General features: G+C 40.5%; 4 protein-coding genes across 6 annotated transcripts in view; all 4 read left to right on the top strand.

Moving 5' to 3' along the window:
* Window positions 1-18,351, top strand: part of LOC138186310 (neural cell adhesion molecule 1) — a 104,773-nt gene that overhangs the window by 9,734 nt on the left and 76,688 nt on the right. The window lies entirely within an intron of this gene.
* LOC138186445 (cingulin-like) lies at window positions 10,308-12,170 on the top strand. The gene is made up of 2 exons (XM_069126334.1): window positions 10,308-10,634; window positions 11,832-12,170. Exons 1-2 carry the CDS (start codon window positions 10,308-10,310, stop codon window positions 12,168-12,170), a joined length of 666 nt encoding a protein of 221 aa, XP_068982435.1.
* LOC138186444 (uncharacterized protein MG328-like) lies at window positions 12,389-13,322 on the top strand. Its single transcript, XM_069126333.1, has 4 exons — window positions 12,389-12,511; window positions 12,587-12,770; window positions 12,978-13,199; window positions 13,273-13,322. Exons 1-4 carry the CDS (start codon window positions 12,389-12,391, stop codon window positions 13,320-13,322), a joined length of 579 nt encoding a protein of 192 aa, XP_068982434.1.
* LOC138186141 (myosin-6-like) lies at window positions 12,485-16,751 on the top strand. The gene is made up of 3 exons (XM_069125695.1): window positions 12,485-14,945; window positions 15,503-15,719; window positions 16,218-16,751. The coding sequence occupies exon 1, from the start codon at window positions 13,803-13,805 to the stop codon at window positions 14,493-14,495; it is 693 nt and encodes a 230-aa protein (XP_068981796.1). The 5' UTR covers window positions 12,485-13,802; the 3' UTR covers window positions 14,496-14,945; window positions 15,503-15,719; window positions 16,218-16,751.

Below are 18,351 nucleotides of genomic sequence, written 5' to 3'. Positions count from 1 at the left end.
GGTTTTAGTCCCTCTGGAGGTCTATTCCGTTACTATTTGGTTATTGTTTCGATGTGTAACGGCACTCGACAGTAAACTTTCCAACGGTTTCTGTCCCGTGGCTTGCTACACAAAGAATATTTTCAGCTAGCCTAAGACCTGCTATAAGTCTGAGGTGTATGTGTTGTCCTTGATGATTGTAGATGCTGGCTGTAGATGTCTCTGATGGGGTACTGCTATTTTTCTCCCAGTTTAGATGCGTGGAAGAAAAATCGGACTCCGGTCGCCGGAATTCGAACCCTGGTTTTGAACGTTCGTAACCTAAGGCGCTAACCACTGCGCTGTCGTCGTCCGACACTAGTTAGTGTCGAGTGGTGGTATTTGCTGTTGAGTGCCGCCACAAATCTTAGGATTTATTTAGCTAAGGTTCTCCAAAGGAACAAATAGACTGTGTCTTAATAATCCCTAAATCTATTATCTGTTACGGCAGGGACGTGTACCTAACAGAGGTATAGCGGCACAGGAGTCGAAGGATGACGCGAGTCGAGAGCGACTCATGCTGTTGTTTTGCCTCAGGACATTGACTCAGCCTTGACGCAAAAATGTAATGGTAAACAAACTCCGGGCAAAACAATGTCGCATGCGACCGTCGAATGAAGACGAATTCAAAGTTTCCGATTCCTCCCCGACCAGTATAAATAAACGGACGCGATCGCGAACGACAGAGTATCTCCGAGTATCTCACGAGTATTTATCGAGTTACGCGACGAGCATTTATTCCGCGATTTTATTTTGCGATTTATACCTTGTACTAACGACTCACGTATGCGGCTGTACATTAATTTATTATTTTAAATATATTCGACGGTTTCAACAACGAGCAATCTCGTCCTTTAAACCTCGCGTACTAACTATCCTCTACAGAGCTATGGAGTAATTATATATCAGGTCTGTAAGTATGAAACCGGAATTTGCCTATAGATGGTCCTAGCTGATAATGTAGTTATCACTAAACTGCGTCATTGGTGCCAAAGGTCTTTGTTGACATCTCACAAACATTTTCGACTCAGAACGATACAAGTTTCATACAACAGCATAGTTTGTAATAGCGTTGAACGTGTCAAATTTTGTGCCTGGAAACTACGATTTGCGGACAGCATTGATTTTCTGTTACCATTCGAAGAAAACTGCTGCAGAATCGCATCGAATGCTTGTCGAAGCTTACGGCGAGCATGCTCTTGGTAAATCACAGTGCTTTGAGCGGTTTAAAAAATTCAGAAGTGGCAATTTTGACGCGAGGAACGAAGAACGTGGAAGACCACCGAAAAAGACCACCGAGCTGTTAAAACCTGGCGAAACCGTTAATACCGAGCGCTACCGACAACAAACGATCGATTTGAATCAAGCTTTGCGTGAAAAACGACCAGAATATCAAAAAAGGCAACACAAAGCAATTTTGCTTCGTGATAATGCACCATCGCATACAGCAAAACCGGTCAAGGAAACGATCGAAGCGTTCAGTTGGGAAATACTTCGCACGCGGCTTACTCACCAGACTTGGCTCCGTCCGATTACTATTTATTTGCATCGATGGGACACGTACTTTCTGACCAGCACTTCGCTTCTTACGAAAATGTACGAAAATGGCTCGATGACTGGTTTGCCTCGAAAGAGCGACAGTTTTTTTGGCGTGGCATCCACCAATTGCCAGACAGGTGGGAAAAATGTATAGCTAGCGATGGGCAATACTTCGAATAAAATATTTTTAATCATTTTCATACAATAAACGTGTATCTTCTATACAAAAATTCCGGTTTCATGTTTACATACCTGGTAGCTCTCCTCAAAAACAAAGATTGACCCGAGAGGTACAAAGAGGTACGGTGTAAGGGCAGTCCCACTTGGACTGAGATTTAGTCCGATAAGTTCTACTTGTACAGTGGACAAGTACGTTGAGTCACACCAGAATCCTGGATCAAATCGCATTCGTCATCTCGTTGACCGTGGATTCGTTATGGAACCTAAATTCATTGTCATCGATGTCTCGATTATCCAGTCGCCGCTATTACTTACGTTAAACTCTGTAATAATCACATTTGTATCAATAAATATCATCTATAGTACATAACAACGATGGCCAATTCACGCGAAGATTCGTTATACGCCCCTAACTCCAATGATAATCCGACATATATGTTGTTAAATATGCTCGAATGTTTGTTCCGCACCTATCACGACCTATCCACCTCAACTGTTCCTGAGCGGGTGGTCTCCTTGAGCGTGCGACACCCCCATCCGCTCGATTCTCTTGAATATACTTAGACGATCGCTGGATACGACGATCACTTCTAACTGCTTGATCTCGTCACACACTCTACCGACAAAATCTTCCAATTTTTCAACGTCCTTCGATTCGTTTGAATTTCCTTCCGCACGACGATTCCATCCATTCATGGTCGACCGTGCCTCCTCGGTGATCGTCTCGAGCTCTTCTATTTTATTCGAGTATTTCAGACCGATAGATTGCCGCCGATTCTATAATGCTTCTTTGCATGATTATTTTTTAACCTAAAAAGTTTAAGTTATTGGATCGTTGAAAATATATATATTATAACCTGTTAATATCAGCGTTATACTCATAATAAGTGTGATCGGATATCACCCTTATTATGTTAATCGAAATAGGGGGTCGAACGATTCGTGGGGTCGATTAGTCGAATCGTAACGGGAATTTACGACTCCCGTTGACGCTCTTCTTCGAGATCGCGTCGCCCCGCAAACGGTCGAAACACGTTAGTTCTTCGGATAGATGTGCCATCGTCGCGGCTTTGTTAAATTATATCGGTGAATATAATTTCCATAGTGTAGTCGACGATCGTGAAGTGCTTGAGCTTGTATTTTAAGCGTTCCACTTGCGAACTGTGTTCGTGATCCTCTTGCACCTCGTCCAACCGACTTTTCAGATACTGAATCTCGTTGTTCAAACGTTCTCTCTCGGCTAAGTACTTCTGTTTAACTTGCACCAGCTTGTCGTCGGATTTCCAAGCGGTTTGCCGCGTAACGTAGCCTGCAGAGCAGATTTAATATCAGCGACTTCTTTCGTCGAATCTTTATTCGCCGCCTCTAGCCGTTTGATTTCTCCTCTTTGACGTTCGATCAATCGGACAGCGTGCAAAGCGTCGTCCGTGTCTCTCGCAGCGACGCGTAAAGCTAGTTTCAACCACCAAATGTTGGATCGTAATTTCATACGGTCGTCTCGCCAGTTTCTCATCTGCTTCATTATGCTGTTCATCCTACATAGCGCGGTAGCTGCGACTTGCGCTATTCTCGTCTTCTCTTTGAACGTGTCGTCGTCATTTGCCTCGATCGATAGGCAATTGTCAAGATACGCGTCCATCATTGTTAGATACTCGTCTGACAACCACGTAAGCGAAAGGGAAATGTTCGCTTCGATTAATTTTCACTGAAATTTCCCAGTCGGTGTGCCGATCGCGATGCGGTTACGTCAGGCTTATCCTCGTCAGCCGAGTTTTGCTTGGTTGAATCGACGATGCTGAAAGTGGTGCAAAAATATCTCTGTGTAGATTTTATTTACATAGTCGAGTAGATTTCTTTGTAAGAAAGATCGAAGAACAAGAACAGAGACCGTTAGGTTTTTATTTAAAAGCTTCTGATTTTGGATCGACAGATAGTTTTATTTCAACCTGACAGCCTTGAAACGAAGCTTGTTTTGCAAATTTTAGAAACTGTAGTTATCATTATCAACGCCCGCTCTTTACTTCTTGTCTCTTTAGTTCTCTGCAATAGCTTTTATTCTTGTTTAATAGTAATATTTTTACAATAAATAATAATTTATTTATTCATTCGGCTTTACAATCGAACACAGAGAAAAGACCTTGGCTTACATACATCTAACTTGCACCTCAATCTCATGTACCTTTGGTTTGATAATTCGTTCGGTACCTGTACTTTTACGCTCTTTCTCCAAAACCCTTAACCATTTACTTTATCACCGCTTTACGTAAATTATCCTCTACTATATCTTGCTATTATGACAACGACCACACCCAAATCCACGCCATTCCATACTACCTGACAGCGAACCGTTAGGTTTTGACTTGATCTTTGCACATGGTCCAACATTACACTTTCCCCATTACGTAGGGCAATCAGGATCCTCCCCTTGCCCCTCAACACCTACAAACGCAACATATAAAAAGTGCAAGCATTCTACCACGAGAGGAGTCTTTAGTCTTTAGTCTTGAGCCTTGAGCCTTGAGCCTCGAGCCTCGAGTCTTGAGTCTTGAGTCTTGAGTCTTGAGTTCGGAATTTTGAGTTTATGGCACGGACAGGCCCATTCCCTTCTCTAGGAAATTCCGAATTGCATGTCCTCCCAGAGCTGTAAACCTAACGACTCCGAAGTCAGGTAAAAACCCCTAGGAAAGGACCAGCCGAAAGGGCACAATGGACAGACGAAAGCCAACGGCTGGTAGGGAGAATCAACAACGTAGGAGGACAGTTCATCAACCATACCATCAATCAGTTCATTGTACCATACGGGTGAAATACTTGGTGTTGTTAACATCATAATTTACGTTTATACGAGTGCAAATACAACGTTGGATTACTCTAACGTTCGATCTATTAAATCTCCTCGACATTGAGCGTTAATTCATTCGAGGTACGCGATATCGAGGTTGCTCTTTAGTCGATAATTCGCAACAGTATTGTTATAATATATAGTATTTTACCGACAAGATGCATCCTCGATGAATTAGCGTATGAAAGAGCGCAACTAATCCGAAGACGATGTTCTTGCAAACTGTTGAAAAACTTTCGTATCGTTGTACGAGTTTCATAAAATTAGAAGGTCTAATAAAATGCTCTTAAGAAGAGTTAGCGAATCGTAATTCAATCATAGCAATCGTTTAAATTGAACGTGAAGTAAAAGTTCCATAGCTATGGACTAACTTTCGACGAAAACCTAACATAATCGATAAATCACTTTAGTGGTTTTAGCTACATACATCATACGTAAGTTTTACCTGCATCCATCATACGCAAGTTTTACTTACATCGACTTAGTAATAAGTATAACACCAAAGTTTTTCTTATTGATGTTATCGAAGGAAAATATTTGAAAGCAAGATTAGCACACTAAATAGCTAGATATTTTTGACTAATTTATCCATTGTTTAACTCGAAAAGGGGTCGGTATTTTAAATCTTTGCTCTTTGTTCGATGACTAGTATGCAGAGTTGGCGGAAACTAATCATGACAAACAGAATCGTTCGTTTCGTTCAGCGTGCAAGTTTTTACCCGCAAGTTTCCTAATAAATATGTAAAAGTTAATATCGAGGTTTAATAACAAAATTCTAGTGGTGGCCATCCGGACGAGGTACGCGTAATTTAATTACGAACATAGCGAAACTCTATGGCCGGGATATGATCGAAAGTTTCGGTTCGTTTGGAAGTTTTCGTCGAATCGGACGGTAAGTAACTGCGTGGTCCAATGATTTCCTTTAATAAGACAACTTTCTTGCCAATCTAGAAAGAGAGTTTCGTTCCTTTTAATTATATCGATATTTCGATCGTTTGTGTCACGTACGACAGAAGGAGAGAAGAAGAAAAGCGAGAGGCAGAGAAAGAGAGTTTCAGTTTTCGCGTTTGAAAAGACGAGCTCCGTCGACGAGCTGCATACAAACGCGGTATATTTTAATAACGCAGCTGTAATTAGATCTCGTGGAAACGTGTACCACATTAATACCGTGGTTACCACAGAATTCGCAGGGATTCCTGAAGCAATCTGTACAAATTGATTACGCGAACAAGCACGAATTAATTAAAAAGATATTTCCTTGTGTTTGAATAACTTGGTCTGCAAAAAAATTTCGCGTCTACCGGAAATAAAAGCGCAGCCTACTTTGAGGAACAGGAATATGAAAACTTGCGTGCGAAATTGGCGGCAAAGCGGTCGGGTGAAGTGAAAGCTGGAAGTGTAATAAAGTTAAATATTTCCCAAGTTGTTAGGGTTATTAGCAGCACCAATTAGAGTTATTAGTGGCACCGCGTACAATTATAGTCCGATAGCTAACATTTTCAACGCTATCAATTAGAAGCGGAATGGTCTTTTAGCTTCTTTGTTATATCTTGTTCGAAATAAAAATCTTTCGCTATTAATATTTAAGAAGTTTGTTTCAAGAAATAATATAAAAATAACCGTTTGTAATCGCCAAAAGTGGAACGAGACACCATTATAGTAAAATCAGATTTCTAATTCTGTAGAGTAATTTATAAGAAAACGATACAGAGAAATTGTTATGCACTTTTCATTATTCTTAATTATTTGGTCAAAGACACAATCCGAATTATAGACATAACTAGAATTTAATGTATCGATTTATTACATAACAGTACATATTTCTTTTATTTTCATTGGAAGAATTTCAAAATTTGTAAATAAAATTGGTCTTTTTGTAATTTTAAAATATGTAACTTGGTAATAGAGAAATACGACGTTTTCGACAGAATTTCAGAGAAATATATTCCGTCTTTGGACAGTTAATTTGCACATACATAGAGCAAAGAAACGTAACAGCTAGCTGATATCGCGCGGCAAGATATTTCCTTTTTTTGCCATATTCTACGATGTTAATCTATGATGTGGAAATAACAGCAAACGATGGAAAAGTTCTCGTAAATTGGATCGGGGATGGTGCGCTCTGAATGTTTACGGAAGCGCGCTAAATAATACATATGTGTATCAGGTATGAAAAACGTATCTATCTAAGCGTCGCGTCGTCGAAATCTGAACAAATTTATTACGCGGCCCAATAAAACAGACCGGTCTGACGTTAAATCAGATTATCGATCTTCATCGATGACCGCGGTCGTGTGGCAGCAAAAGTGCGACTGCCGCGTCGAAATACATCATCCGAAACTCGTATATCCAGGCTAAATGTTTTGTTTCACCTGGTGCTCGAGGCCAGTTTGGCGTTTAGGTGCGCCGAACTGTCTGTAATCGGTTTACGATCGTAATTCACTTACATCGGTGATTCGGTGACATCGGCGCGGTGACAGGGAGGAAAAAACACGCAGCGGGAAAATAGTTACGTTCGGATAACCTGTAAAATATGATTTAACGGTTGGCTGGGAAACGAATTTAGGAGGTTGGTGAACGCGAAGCAACAACGTCGATCGTAGATGTTATACAACTAGGAATAGAAAATACTAGGATAGAGAATTATTTTGTTTTTCGATAGACGTTTTATTGTTATATAAAGCTCCTTTACTATCGGGTCTCGGTTTCTAGAATGAATTCGCGGGGCCTCTAAGCTTTAAACTCGTTTTTCCGTTTCCTTCGTACAGCTACGAGAATCGACGTTAAAATTCTTGTCTTGCGCTGCGAGGCAAGCGGTTTGTAATTACGGAAAACTTTTGAAAGATTACTCGGATAATGGAAGTTTGTGCCTGTGCGGATGCGAGGCATCGTCGCAAGAATCGATCGATCCACCGCACGAGCCGTGCTATTGCTGCAGTTAGGATCCCTTGAGCGACAAAGAAGCAGAAATGTACGACCTCTCGTTTGCCCCGAAGAAGCTCGCTGTAATGAAGTGTCAGACGAAGAAGTGGCGAATGAAAAGACTTCGACTCGAGAGCGAAAATAGGTCTCTGAAACGAGCCCTCCAGTCATTCGGTATCGATGTGTGATATTTCCTAGCTTCTTCCTTTATGAATCTCTTCTTCTTATTCTCTCTCTCTCTGATTCGTAATTGATTAATTGGAATTCTGTACGGATACCCTTGTGATCGCGTTTCTCTTCCTTTACGAGTTAGTCGTTTAATTCAAGTCGAAAGGAGCAACGTTCCGTGCAATTAGTGCTGCAAAGAGCGAAACGGCAGAAATTATATACACTGACCGGCTCGTTCGATGTCAATAGTTTACGAACAAGTGTCTCGAAACGAGCGTTAGGTCGTTTTATGAAGCGCGAACTGTTAAGAAGATTCTGCTTGGGGGATTCTCTTAAAACATCTTCGGTTCAAAGATATCGATCGACTATAATAGACTGCGCGTCTTCATGCATTTATGCGAAATTTCAAGATGCAAAAATGCACAGAATGCATATAACGTGTAAACATACTTATACGAAGTATCGAGGTGTCTACTTTTTAACAGGTAAAAAATTTCTACTCAAGTTGCAGCTTTCTTAGCTGTATTTATAAAAATATAAATTTCCATAAAAATTCTTAGTCCAGTTATCATATTTTAGGCGTTCGATGTTCCGTTAGTTTTTTCATAAAAACTTGATGGATCGCTTACCTACTGCTAATAAGTAGCTTACACCTTTGCATCGAACAAATTGCTTCTCTTTTTAACTATGTTGTATCGAATATAACGTTATATCAAATTTTAACCATCGACCAATACGACAATCGACAAAATCGTAGTTATATTTTATGCCTGTGATCTCCGTTTCTTCGTTTGTGCCTTACCTGTACTATTGCCATAATTCACAAAATTTTTCGCTACATTATGTACTTTACGACATAGTACTGCATAGTATTCAGCCGAGGTTCTACTAGTAAATTCCGTAATAGCAATACAAACCAAAGACTGTTTGCGAATGTAGACCGGAGCTTCCTAGCTTCAGGGATTTTCCTTTAAAATTCAGAGCGCTTTCTTTGAACTGTATCGTGCACGTGCACCGTTCCGAATGTTTCTAGAGATTAGATGTTTTCGTGTAGGTGTAAATGCGGATGAGATATCGAAGCCCGATCCGCTGCTAGTGCACTCCTGGGAAGAAATCGAAAGGCTGCAAAATGCAAACGCGGTGCTCCAAGATAAAGCGAGGGATCTTGAGGAAACTCTCGCCGAGCGAGATTTCTGCGACGATCCTGACGCCACGATCCACTTCTTCAGAGAGAAGATGAGATATCTTGGAGAGGGTTTTGGCGCTTGAAAAGAAAGAGTACTACTGCTCGCTACTTTCTCCTCTTCGTACACTTAGACCTCGTTTAATCGTTTCCTCTTGCCAACAACGAACCATTGGTAGCAGAATGATACGCGCTATCGATCGTACGTATTTGCACATTTCGGTTAACTTTTGTTCAAACAAATCTATGAGCGCAGAAACGTTCATATTTTTATTATACGTATCAATATCGCATGTACGTTATTTATTGTAAATTTTAACCAAACCGAGCCTGAAATCCTGCAGATCGGACAAGAGTTTTTTTTTTTATTTAGTTGTTTACATTCACAATTTGTCCGATTTGGACATTTGGTAGAATTTTTTGGCCGTTTGATTAACGTGTAGGTGGCTACCCCTAGTGGGATACCATCTTCGTGTTTGTTAGGTTATATCCTTTGTGAGATCTGTTGGGTGTTTCCTTTTTAGTCTTTTAGCGAACTTGTATTTGCGCATGTGCCTTGTTTTACATTAATTGACTCCTGAGTCTCGACTTAAACAGCATACAGTGTACGACGTACGTATAGTAGTATAGCGTATAGTGTACGTTTCTTCTTCTCTCTCTCTCTCTTTTGTAGCAAATAGGTATACTAATTTTTTTTTTTTATTTAATATTTCACATTCACAATTTGTCCAATTTTTTAGCTGTTTGATTATCATGTGGGTGGCTAACCCCAGCGGGGTACCATCTTCGTGTTTGTTAGGTTGTATCCTTTGTGAGATCTGCTGGGTATTTCTCTTTTAGTCTTCTTTCTATGCTTGACGTGTTGATCGTTTCCGCTGCCAGCCGGTTCGGGTGCGTTGCTATTCTTTCTCTGTACCTTCTTGCGCATCTGCTAATCTCCTCCTTGACCGTTGATATTCCCAGGTCTTTCCGAATGTTCTCGTTTCTAACGTACCATGGGGCGTTTATTATTGTTCTAAAAATTTTAACTTGCATTGCCTCTATTTTGCTTATATGGCTCATTGCCGCTGTTGCCCATAGTGGTATTATCAGACAAGAGTATAGAGTTGGTGGGAGAAGATCCAAATGCTTTGTATTTCCAAAGTTGATTAATTTTATCACTTCGACGTATCTCTCGTAGCGAAACTATCCATGAAACGTGCTGATTTGAAATTTTTTCTGACCTCGGTTGTGCAACGTGTCAAAGAAACTTTGTTGCCCTGACAGATTGCAGGACACGGTATCGGACTCGAGGTTTGAGACTGGCGCAGAACGAGAAGGACGTCAGCTGCCCCGCGATATATCGTTTAAAGGACGAAGTGCGTGATCTCGTTAAACGTGAATCGGCTGAACGACGAATTTCCAAAGTTGTGGAGAAATCGATCGTAACCTCGGTGGACCTTTCGAAAAGCCGCGATGATCTGCGTTTTGGAAAACGAACGTCTTTTCTCTCAGGCGACAGACTGGCGTAGTGCATTGGTTGAGCTCGAAGGAGAGGAAATGCCAGAAACGATATCGCAAACGGCCGAAACAATCGCAGTGCCGGAGTATATTGATATTTCGGATTTACTGGATAAGTTGAACAATTGCGAGGATATCGTGGTTGATCTAAGAAAGCAGTTGGAAGAAAGAGACGAGCAGATCGATGCATTGAACAAAGGATTGGAATCGATGGTCAGTCAAAAAGGTTCATTGGAACGGACAGAAGCCACGAAAGAGCAGCTCAAGAGGGAAGATGACAAGGTATTAATATCTAGATGATTGAAAACTCGAAACTAACGTCAGCTGGTGGATCGCAAATAAGTTCATAAAACTTATTATATAGCGATAAAAGTTGATTTATATTGCGAAACGATAATACGATACATATCGAGACGATGAAACGATTTGATTTGATGCGAAAATGGATTAGATGACGAACCTTTCTCTGTGTTTCTTTTTCTAAAGGTGCATTTCGATTTTAGAGGCAAACGAGGAAGAATTCGCTGGTAGTCGTTTAGTGTGAACGGTCATTAAACAATCTGTTCGTATGCTCATTCCTCGTCAAAACAGCTTCTTCGCGACGAACGCAAACCAACGTTCGTAGAGATTGGACCGAGCATCACTGACGGATCATCGTTAATCAGCGGTTAATCTCAGTCTTTAGTCTTCGCTCGAACTAGTGACGATGATGTTTGATAAAAAGATTTTATACCCTTATACACGTGTATATGTGTAGGTAAGATCTTAGAATTCTCTAAACAACTTCTCTCAAAAACAGCAGTGCACTCGTGACGTTATCGTAGAACGTATGCCAGCCTTGAAATTAGCAGATTTATTTCATTCGATTAACGCGAGCGACTTTTCCATTTGCAAATTCTGCCGAACTGATTTTTCTCTCTCGTAATACGTTAAAGCGTTATTCGGAGGGTTTGTCGAGGAGATGAGGAGTCAGCAGTTAGGAGTGGAAAGAGTGAGTAAACGGAGTGCATGCGTAATTAATATTCAAAGGTGGAAGAGGGATTAAAAAAGAATATTCTTCTTTTGGCCACACATATAGGAAGCAAAATGAGAACAGCATCGGTTTAAATGTTTTTTAATGTGTCATATGAGTTACGTATGTATAATACCTTTTAACGAGATTACAAATTACGATATTAACCAAAAGCACGATACCAATTGAAAAACCATAGTTCCTCTCTTAGATCGCAGGATTCTTGAACAATCTAAGACAATCACAGCCAGACTTGTTGGTATTATCTTCTCTGAAATCGGAAGTTGGAAATCTAAAGTCACAGTTACACGATCTCAAATCACAGAGAATTATTGAACGAAGTAAACAAACTGCGAGAAGCACCGAAGTATAGAGACGATCGGATAACGGACTTACCGGAGCGGAGGAGCAAGTTGGGGAAAGACTACAAGAACAAGACGGCAGAATTACGGTCAAAACTCGACCAGGCAAATGACGAGATCGATGAGTTGAAAGCTGAGATAACCAAACTGAAGAATAAGTTGGAAGAGTGTAAGAAGCGAAACGCGCAGCTGGAACGGCGTTGTCTGGACAAGCACGCACTTTCGGAGAAGCTACACGGCTTCGAAGGGGAGCTTGCAGCCGCGAAAGCGATAACAGCGAATCTCGAAAAACGAGGTGGGCATCTTAAGGCGAGACGAGGAAAATTTGCCGAACGAGCTGGACGAGGCAAGAAAACAGGCGGAGGTGTTGTTGACTGGACGACTGGAGAACGAGAGGGCGGCCAGGACCGCGTTGCCGAAGGAACTGCAGAGAAACCGAGATGAGATTGAAAAGTTACAGAGGGAGATTTTTGGTCTGAAGGAAGATGGACGCCGAGAGGAAGGAGAAGGACAAACTTCGCGAAGCGTTGCAAGCATCGGTCGGCGAGAGCGAAAAGTTAAGGGCTCGGCTAGAGCAGCTGAAGAACGAGAACGACGGTCTAATGGAAAGGACGAAGGAGCTAGACAATTTGAATAACCAGCTAAGGAACGACTAGGATAGCATGAAGCAGGCTTTGCAAGCAGAGATCAACAAACTGAAGAATGAATTGGCCAAGGCGAAGCAAGAATGCGACGCGTTGTTGAACGAGAATAATAGTATCGAAAAGCAACTGGAACAAGCGATGGCGGAGAACGAGAGAGCCTGAGAGCCGAATTGGACGAAGCTGGTAAAGAACTTAATAAACTGAAATTACTTGAAGGACGAGCCGCGGTACAGCCTCGACGAGATGGAGCTCGAGAACGATTCGTTGAAACGAGATATGAAAGCGTTAAGGGATGACCTTGAGGATTCCAGAAGGCAAGCGGAGGTGCTAAAAGCCGCTGCTGACGCGTCGAAAGCGGCTAAGGATAAGGAACTCGAACTTTGCAAAGTTGCAACTGCAAGTAAAGAAGTTCGAGTTAAAAAAGAATCGCTTAAGCAAGGAAAATGACGATTTCAGATCTAAAATGATGGAATTACAAGGAAAGGTGGGGGAGTTGGATAAGACAAAGGGAAGAAACGCAGACTTAGTCGCTGAAGTAGATCGTGTTTGAGAAAATAATTGGAAAAGGCGTTGGAGGACATTGATCCGAGGTTGAAATCCGAAACAGGTTCCTTGAAGGATGGACTCGATAATTGCGCGGACGAGATGCGAAAGCTAAGAACCGACAGCGATCAGCTTAAATTAGAGAATCGAGCTTTCGAGTCTGATATTCCCGAACTTGACGATCGTTTAACGAAGGAAATCGCCAATCTGAAAGCGAGAAACGCAGGATTGGAACAGAAACTAGAGGCATTGGATAAATGGAAGTCGAGAAACGCGGATTTACTTGGTGAAAATCGATCGTTTGGGACGCGAATTGGCAAAAGCCTTAGAGAATATCGATCGATCGAAATCCGAGGTAGGTTCTTTGAAAAACGGACTGGATAAATGTGCTGGCGTGGTGGAAGTGTGAAACTGAGGCAATGGGCGGCGAAGGGGGTCTGAGACAAGAGATTGCCGATCCGAAGAAATTAATCGACGAATTAGGAGAAGAAATTGCTAAACTGGAGGCAGACATAGATCATTGGAAAATGAAGAACTGCAAATTTCAGTTGGAGATCGATGAATCAAAAGCTGATCTTGATAAAGCATTGAAAGATTTGCTCGAATGCCAGGTAAATTTCAGGTATTTTAACCTTAATCCTAATAAGCGTAATTCTTCGTTAAAAATATTAAAGATATCTTTTATACGAGGAATGTCTTCTTCGTTTATTAATCGTAAATTAATTGAAGAAAAAAGCGAAACTTGAGAGGAGAAGACGATACACAGAAAGCAGAGGTCGGTAGATGGAGATGAAACTCGAACGCAGACGAGGCAATTGCGGAAAAATTGAGAGCAGATCTTCGAAATTGCCAAGCTGAAAACGATAGACTGCGGAAGCAATTAAACGAAATGGAAAATGAGTTGGACGAATTAACAAACGTAAACGATCGTATAAAGAATGAGATCGATAAACCGAAGAAGACGAACGTGACCATAGAAGCAACGATAATGTCTCTGGAAAGTGAATTTTCTGATTTGTTAGACGAGAAAAAAGAGTTGGTCAACGAATTCTATCGTTTATGCGAACAGCTAAATAATCGTAGGAACGAGCTGGAGGAGCAGATGGCCGCGAAAGATACGGCCAAGGAGGAATTGGCCGACGCGAAGAAACAGCTGGTCGCCCTAAAAGCGGCGTTGGACAAGGTTCGCAGCGAAAACGATAAGCCGAGAAACGAGAACGAGGAGCTGAATGTAGAATTAGCCAAGTTGAACGAGCAATTGGAAACTCTGAAGGACGAGAATACGAACCTGGAGAACGCGAATCCGAAGAACGAAAACGCGAATCCGAAGAAAGAGTTGACTGGAAGGAAAAACAAATTGGCAGAAGCGGAGAAACAGGCGAACGATCTGGAGAAAGAGAACGGCGACTTGAAGAACAACATAGCCGATCTCGAGAACACGGTGAACGAGCTGGAACCCTTGAAGAAACAATTAGAAGATGCTAAGAAGGAGCTGAATAGGCCGAGGCTTGAGCTAAATATTAGTTCGAAATCGGCGAATACTCAACTGCAAAAATATTTAAATAACGCCACGGAGGAATGAAATAGATCGTGGAATGATTCGAACGAGTTAAGAAACGATTACGACAAATCGAAGTCTGAATTAGATGACCCGAAGGAGGAGATTGTCAAGCGGAGAACGAAAGATCGCGTAATGAATTGATAGATTTGAAGCCGGAAAATTCGAAACCACGGGACGATTTAAACGAAGCGAAAAACGAAGAGAATAAATTAAAAGCCGATTTGGATAAATTGAAAAGCGATTATAGCGAGTTGCGGTTGGAATTAGGTAAACTAAGGGACGAGAAGAATAGACGCAAAGAACGCGATGCTGCGTTAGCCACGGATCTGGACGAATTGAAGAAAGGGAATGGCGAGTTAAAAGATGGGAACGAGAAACTGAAAAGCCAGTTATTCGATTGCCAAGAGGAGAAGGAAAGGCTACGCAAGGAGCTGGGAAAGCTGAGGAGAGAAAATGCCAAATTGAAAGAAGGTATGATAACTACCGTTTCAATTTGTTTGGAATTCAAATTAGAAGGGTAAGTGCTTGATCTTTTGTTCAAGTCGCTTTGCAAATTCCAGCAGAGTGGTTAATGAAAGGCATTTAATATCATTATTTACCTTAAGCAGTATCAGATATAATTTTACAGTAACGAGCTTTTCCTCCTATTTCGACTTCAAATTACTCGTGCTTTGATATTTGTGGATTGTGAAACGAGTACAACACATTATAATAGTAAAGTCACAAATTATTGTTCTGCACAGAATTACTTAAATTGAAAGAAAATTTCTTATTTGTTGAGACTTATATATATTTTTTGAAAAGCATTGGTGCAGTTGACTACTAGAAATTATAATATTCTTTAAAAATTGAGAACAATTTCTCATTTGGATTGTATTATCTTTGGAAGATTCTGCACGGAACGACATATTAAATTCGTTATGTCACTGATAGGAGATTATATTGAAACGCTACGTATACTACATATTTCATTTTTTGCGAAACTATAATTATATATATATATTGTTAATGAAATGAATTTTATGTAGTGAAAAAGCTGGATCCCGAGGAAACGGAGATGGACAAAGATATTTTGGACGATGGCTGTGATTTCATAAAGGCGAATGAATTGCCGGGAAAGAAATTTGAAAAACGATATGAAAGTAAAAATTATATAGACTTTTTTGCAAATAAAGAACGCGAAAGATCCGAAGACTGATTTTTGAAAAAGCGCTTTATTCTTACATGGAAATGTTTGACATATAGGTAGTTACAAATATTTTTCGACATGTTATACGAATATTGATGCGTTACTGAATCATGTAATATCGTTATATTGTATTATCGACGTTGGTTACCGCATGCAAATCACAATGATATAGATTAATGATATTACTTAATAAGTGAATAAACCTGATAGATTCGATAAATCATTCTGTACTCCAGAAATTAATAAACGCCTCCGTTCTACTAAATCGAATGTCCTAAATGTATCTTTAAATTCGATTAAAAATTTAAACGATATAACTTTAAACAAATTTCAGTCACAATTCTGTTCATTTATCAAAAAATAGAATATTTCTAACTTAATCGTTAGCTTTATCGATTGAATTTATTCCGTGTGATGAACATTTTTTACTCGTGTTTATAAAAATATTCGTATTACGTAAATATTGGCGGTCTATTTATAACAAATGAACATCTTTCAATCTCGAAAATGCTGACGTATTATTAATCGAAACAACGTGTTCTTTATCTCTGCAGTCGTTGAGATTGACACAGTTAGCAGAGCTTCGCGATAAGATTTGCCAGTTGGCATCGGACATGGCGCACCAGGACAGCAGAGCGGTGCCGTGCGACGATTATGGACCAGCGATTCCGTCAAAGGCGGATTATAATATTTTGAACCACCGTATAGCTACTTTGCAGAAACAGATAGCGGAGAAGCAAATGGAGGCGGACTGAAAGCTCCAGGAGCCGAGGAGGGCTCTTCAAAACGAGCAAGCTAACTTAATTCGAATCTCCGATCAGATGAACTTTGAGAGAAAACGCAATTTGAACCTTCGGCATAGCATGGATGATTTACCGTAATACGCTTTTCCTTTTAACCTCGTTCATCGTTGGACGATCGTCTTCCCCAAGACATTTCACGGATGAGAAGAATTATGTTCCCTCGGTTCTCGAAGCTAACGAATTTAACGAATTCATGGTACGCTGTAAGATCAACAGGCTGTACGAGAAAACATGGGTCTTGAAATTGTGCTATCGACGATACATCTGTTTCTTGTTCAGCGTCGTTGTGATCACCGATGTAAGTATATGTAAGTAAAAAGAGTATATCGTTACCAACGTCAACGTCTCCGAACTTTCTTGTATGACTTGTTCTTCTCACGTTAGTTCGGCGTCTCTGAATGTTTAATACGTCAACAATGGAAATTACTGGACGAAATAGAAGAAGGACCTTGATGTTTGCAGGAACGCGAACAATTTCATTGTAATTCGCTCAAAATTCTGACGGTTGAATGCAATTTAAAAGAAAGGTACTTTGTAATTATATTTCAGGTAAGCACAATCCAAAATATCAGCAATTAAAAGAACAAAATTGAGTTAGACGTGGGAATACGACCAGGTGCCATTGCTTGCTTCGGAACTTTAGGAGCGTACAGGCACACGAAATCATCGGGCGAAAACGCGAGGATCGTTTTCTCAGCGACCGCCTTCTCCTTATTGCGACGTCAAATCTAAAGAGTTTCGGTGACAACCAAACCGCTTTATGTTCTCTCGCCTAATTATACTTATGGCAACAGTTCATCGACATTGATTACAGTAGCGTGCGTATACATTGCATTGTTACCATAGTCGTACGTTCTTGCTTACGCGAACTCCTAGTTAAGTGGATAACCTTGTACGTAGAAAAATGTATAATTGGAAACGTGCTGTACATTTACTCGTTACAAGTGTTTATAATACTGCGCATATGTATATACACAAGGTGAAAAACAAATTTCATAACTTACGTGGATTTATAGTATGTTTTTAAATACAAGTTTCCCCAAAACTCTCCTCTCTTAGAACTGTTAGATTAATTAGTTTTGAGCAGGAGAACTTTGGATCCTAATTAAAATTTAAAGAACTTGGAGTTTCTACAGCTTCTCTCGATAGCAATCTACATAAGGACGTATCATAAATTCACGAGAGTGCTGTAACTTATAATTCGAATCGAAATTTGTCGGAACTGCAGTTCAATTTCCTAGGCATGTAGTCCTGTATATAAGGTTTATGTCGTTAAAAGAAACTACCGATTTCCTTCCATTTATTATGTCTATATACTTTTAGAAAATCATATTTAACATTTTGATATAATATAACTTCTTGTTTATGCTGCGAAAGAATAACTAGGTAAAATTTCTTCCTAACTAATAAATAACACTAAAAAAGAGAATCTCCGATGTATTAAGAACGAGTCAGCAAGTAAATCTCGTATCTACGCAATAAATTTTCTTTATCCTAAAATCTATTATCTCGAAGATCTCGGCAACGACGAGAATAGATAAATCCTCGCTGTTCTTTATCTTTTGGACGTTTCCCTTACAAAAGATATCAGAGACGCGCGATTTTTCCAAATCTACGGGCCGACAACAAAATTTCTCTATAAAACCGATGTGTGCCTGGGATTTAGAACGATCAAGCTGGTTCGCGATCGTATAAATTACTTCTAGCCGAGTAATTTAATCGCGTCGCGTCGCGTCGCACCGGTTACATTCTAATTAACGAAGCGCAGCATAGAGGAACAGATAGGAAGAGGAAGAAAAAACGCGGCGGCGGCCAATAACGAGCAACGTTCTGGAAAACAGTAACGGCTAATAACGGGCAATAGATTCGGACTGGCCGCGTTTGC

The sequence above is a fragment of the Bombus flavifrons genome, chromosome 13, assembly GCF_040668555.2.
Source record: "Bombus flavifrons isolate JBK064 chromosome 13, iyBomFlav1_principal, whole genome shotgun sequence".
Taxonomy (NCBI): domain Eukaryota; kingdom Metazoa; phylum Arthropoda; class Insecta; order Hymenoptera; family Apidae; genus Bombus; species Bombus flavifrons.
Note: the sequence above shows the minus strand (reverse complement) of the source record. Positions and strands in the feature narration are given on the sequence as shown.

Bases quoted from the DNA above. Each gene is read 5' to 3' on its own strand.
- LOC138186444 (XM_069126333.1), top strand. From the start codon at position 12,389: ATGAAGCAGGCTTTGCAAGCAGAGATCAACAAACTGAAGAATGAATTG. The intron at 12,771-12,977 runs GTAAAGAAGTTC...AATCCGAAACAG, and splicing joins TTGCAAAGTTGCAACTGCAA to GTTCCTTGAAGGATGGACTC. The intron at 13,200-13,272 runs GTGAAAATCGAT...AATCCGAGGTAG, and splicing joins GAGAAACGCGGATTTACTTG to GTTCTTTGAAAAACGGACTG.
- LOC138186445 (XM_069126334.1), top strand. From the start codon at position 10,308: ATGATCTGCGTTTTGGAAAACGAACGTCTTTTCTCTCAGGCGACAGAC. The intron at 10,635-11,831 runs GTATTAATATCT...AAACTCGACCAG, and splicing joins TCAAGAGGGAAGATGACAAG to GCAAATGACGAGATCGATGA.
- LOC138186141 (XM_069125695.1), top strand. From the start codon at position 13,803: ATGGAAAATGAGTTGGACGAATTAACAAACGTAAACGATCGTATAAAG.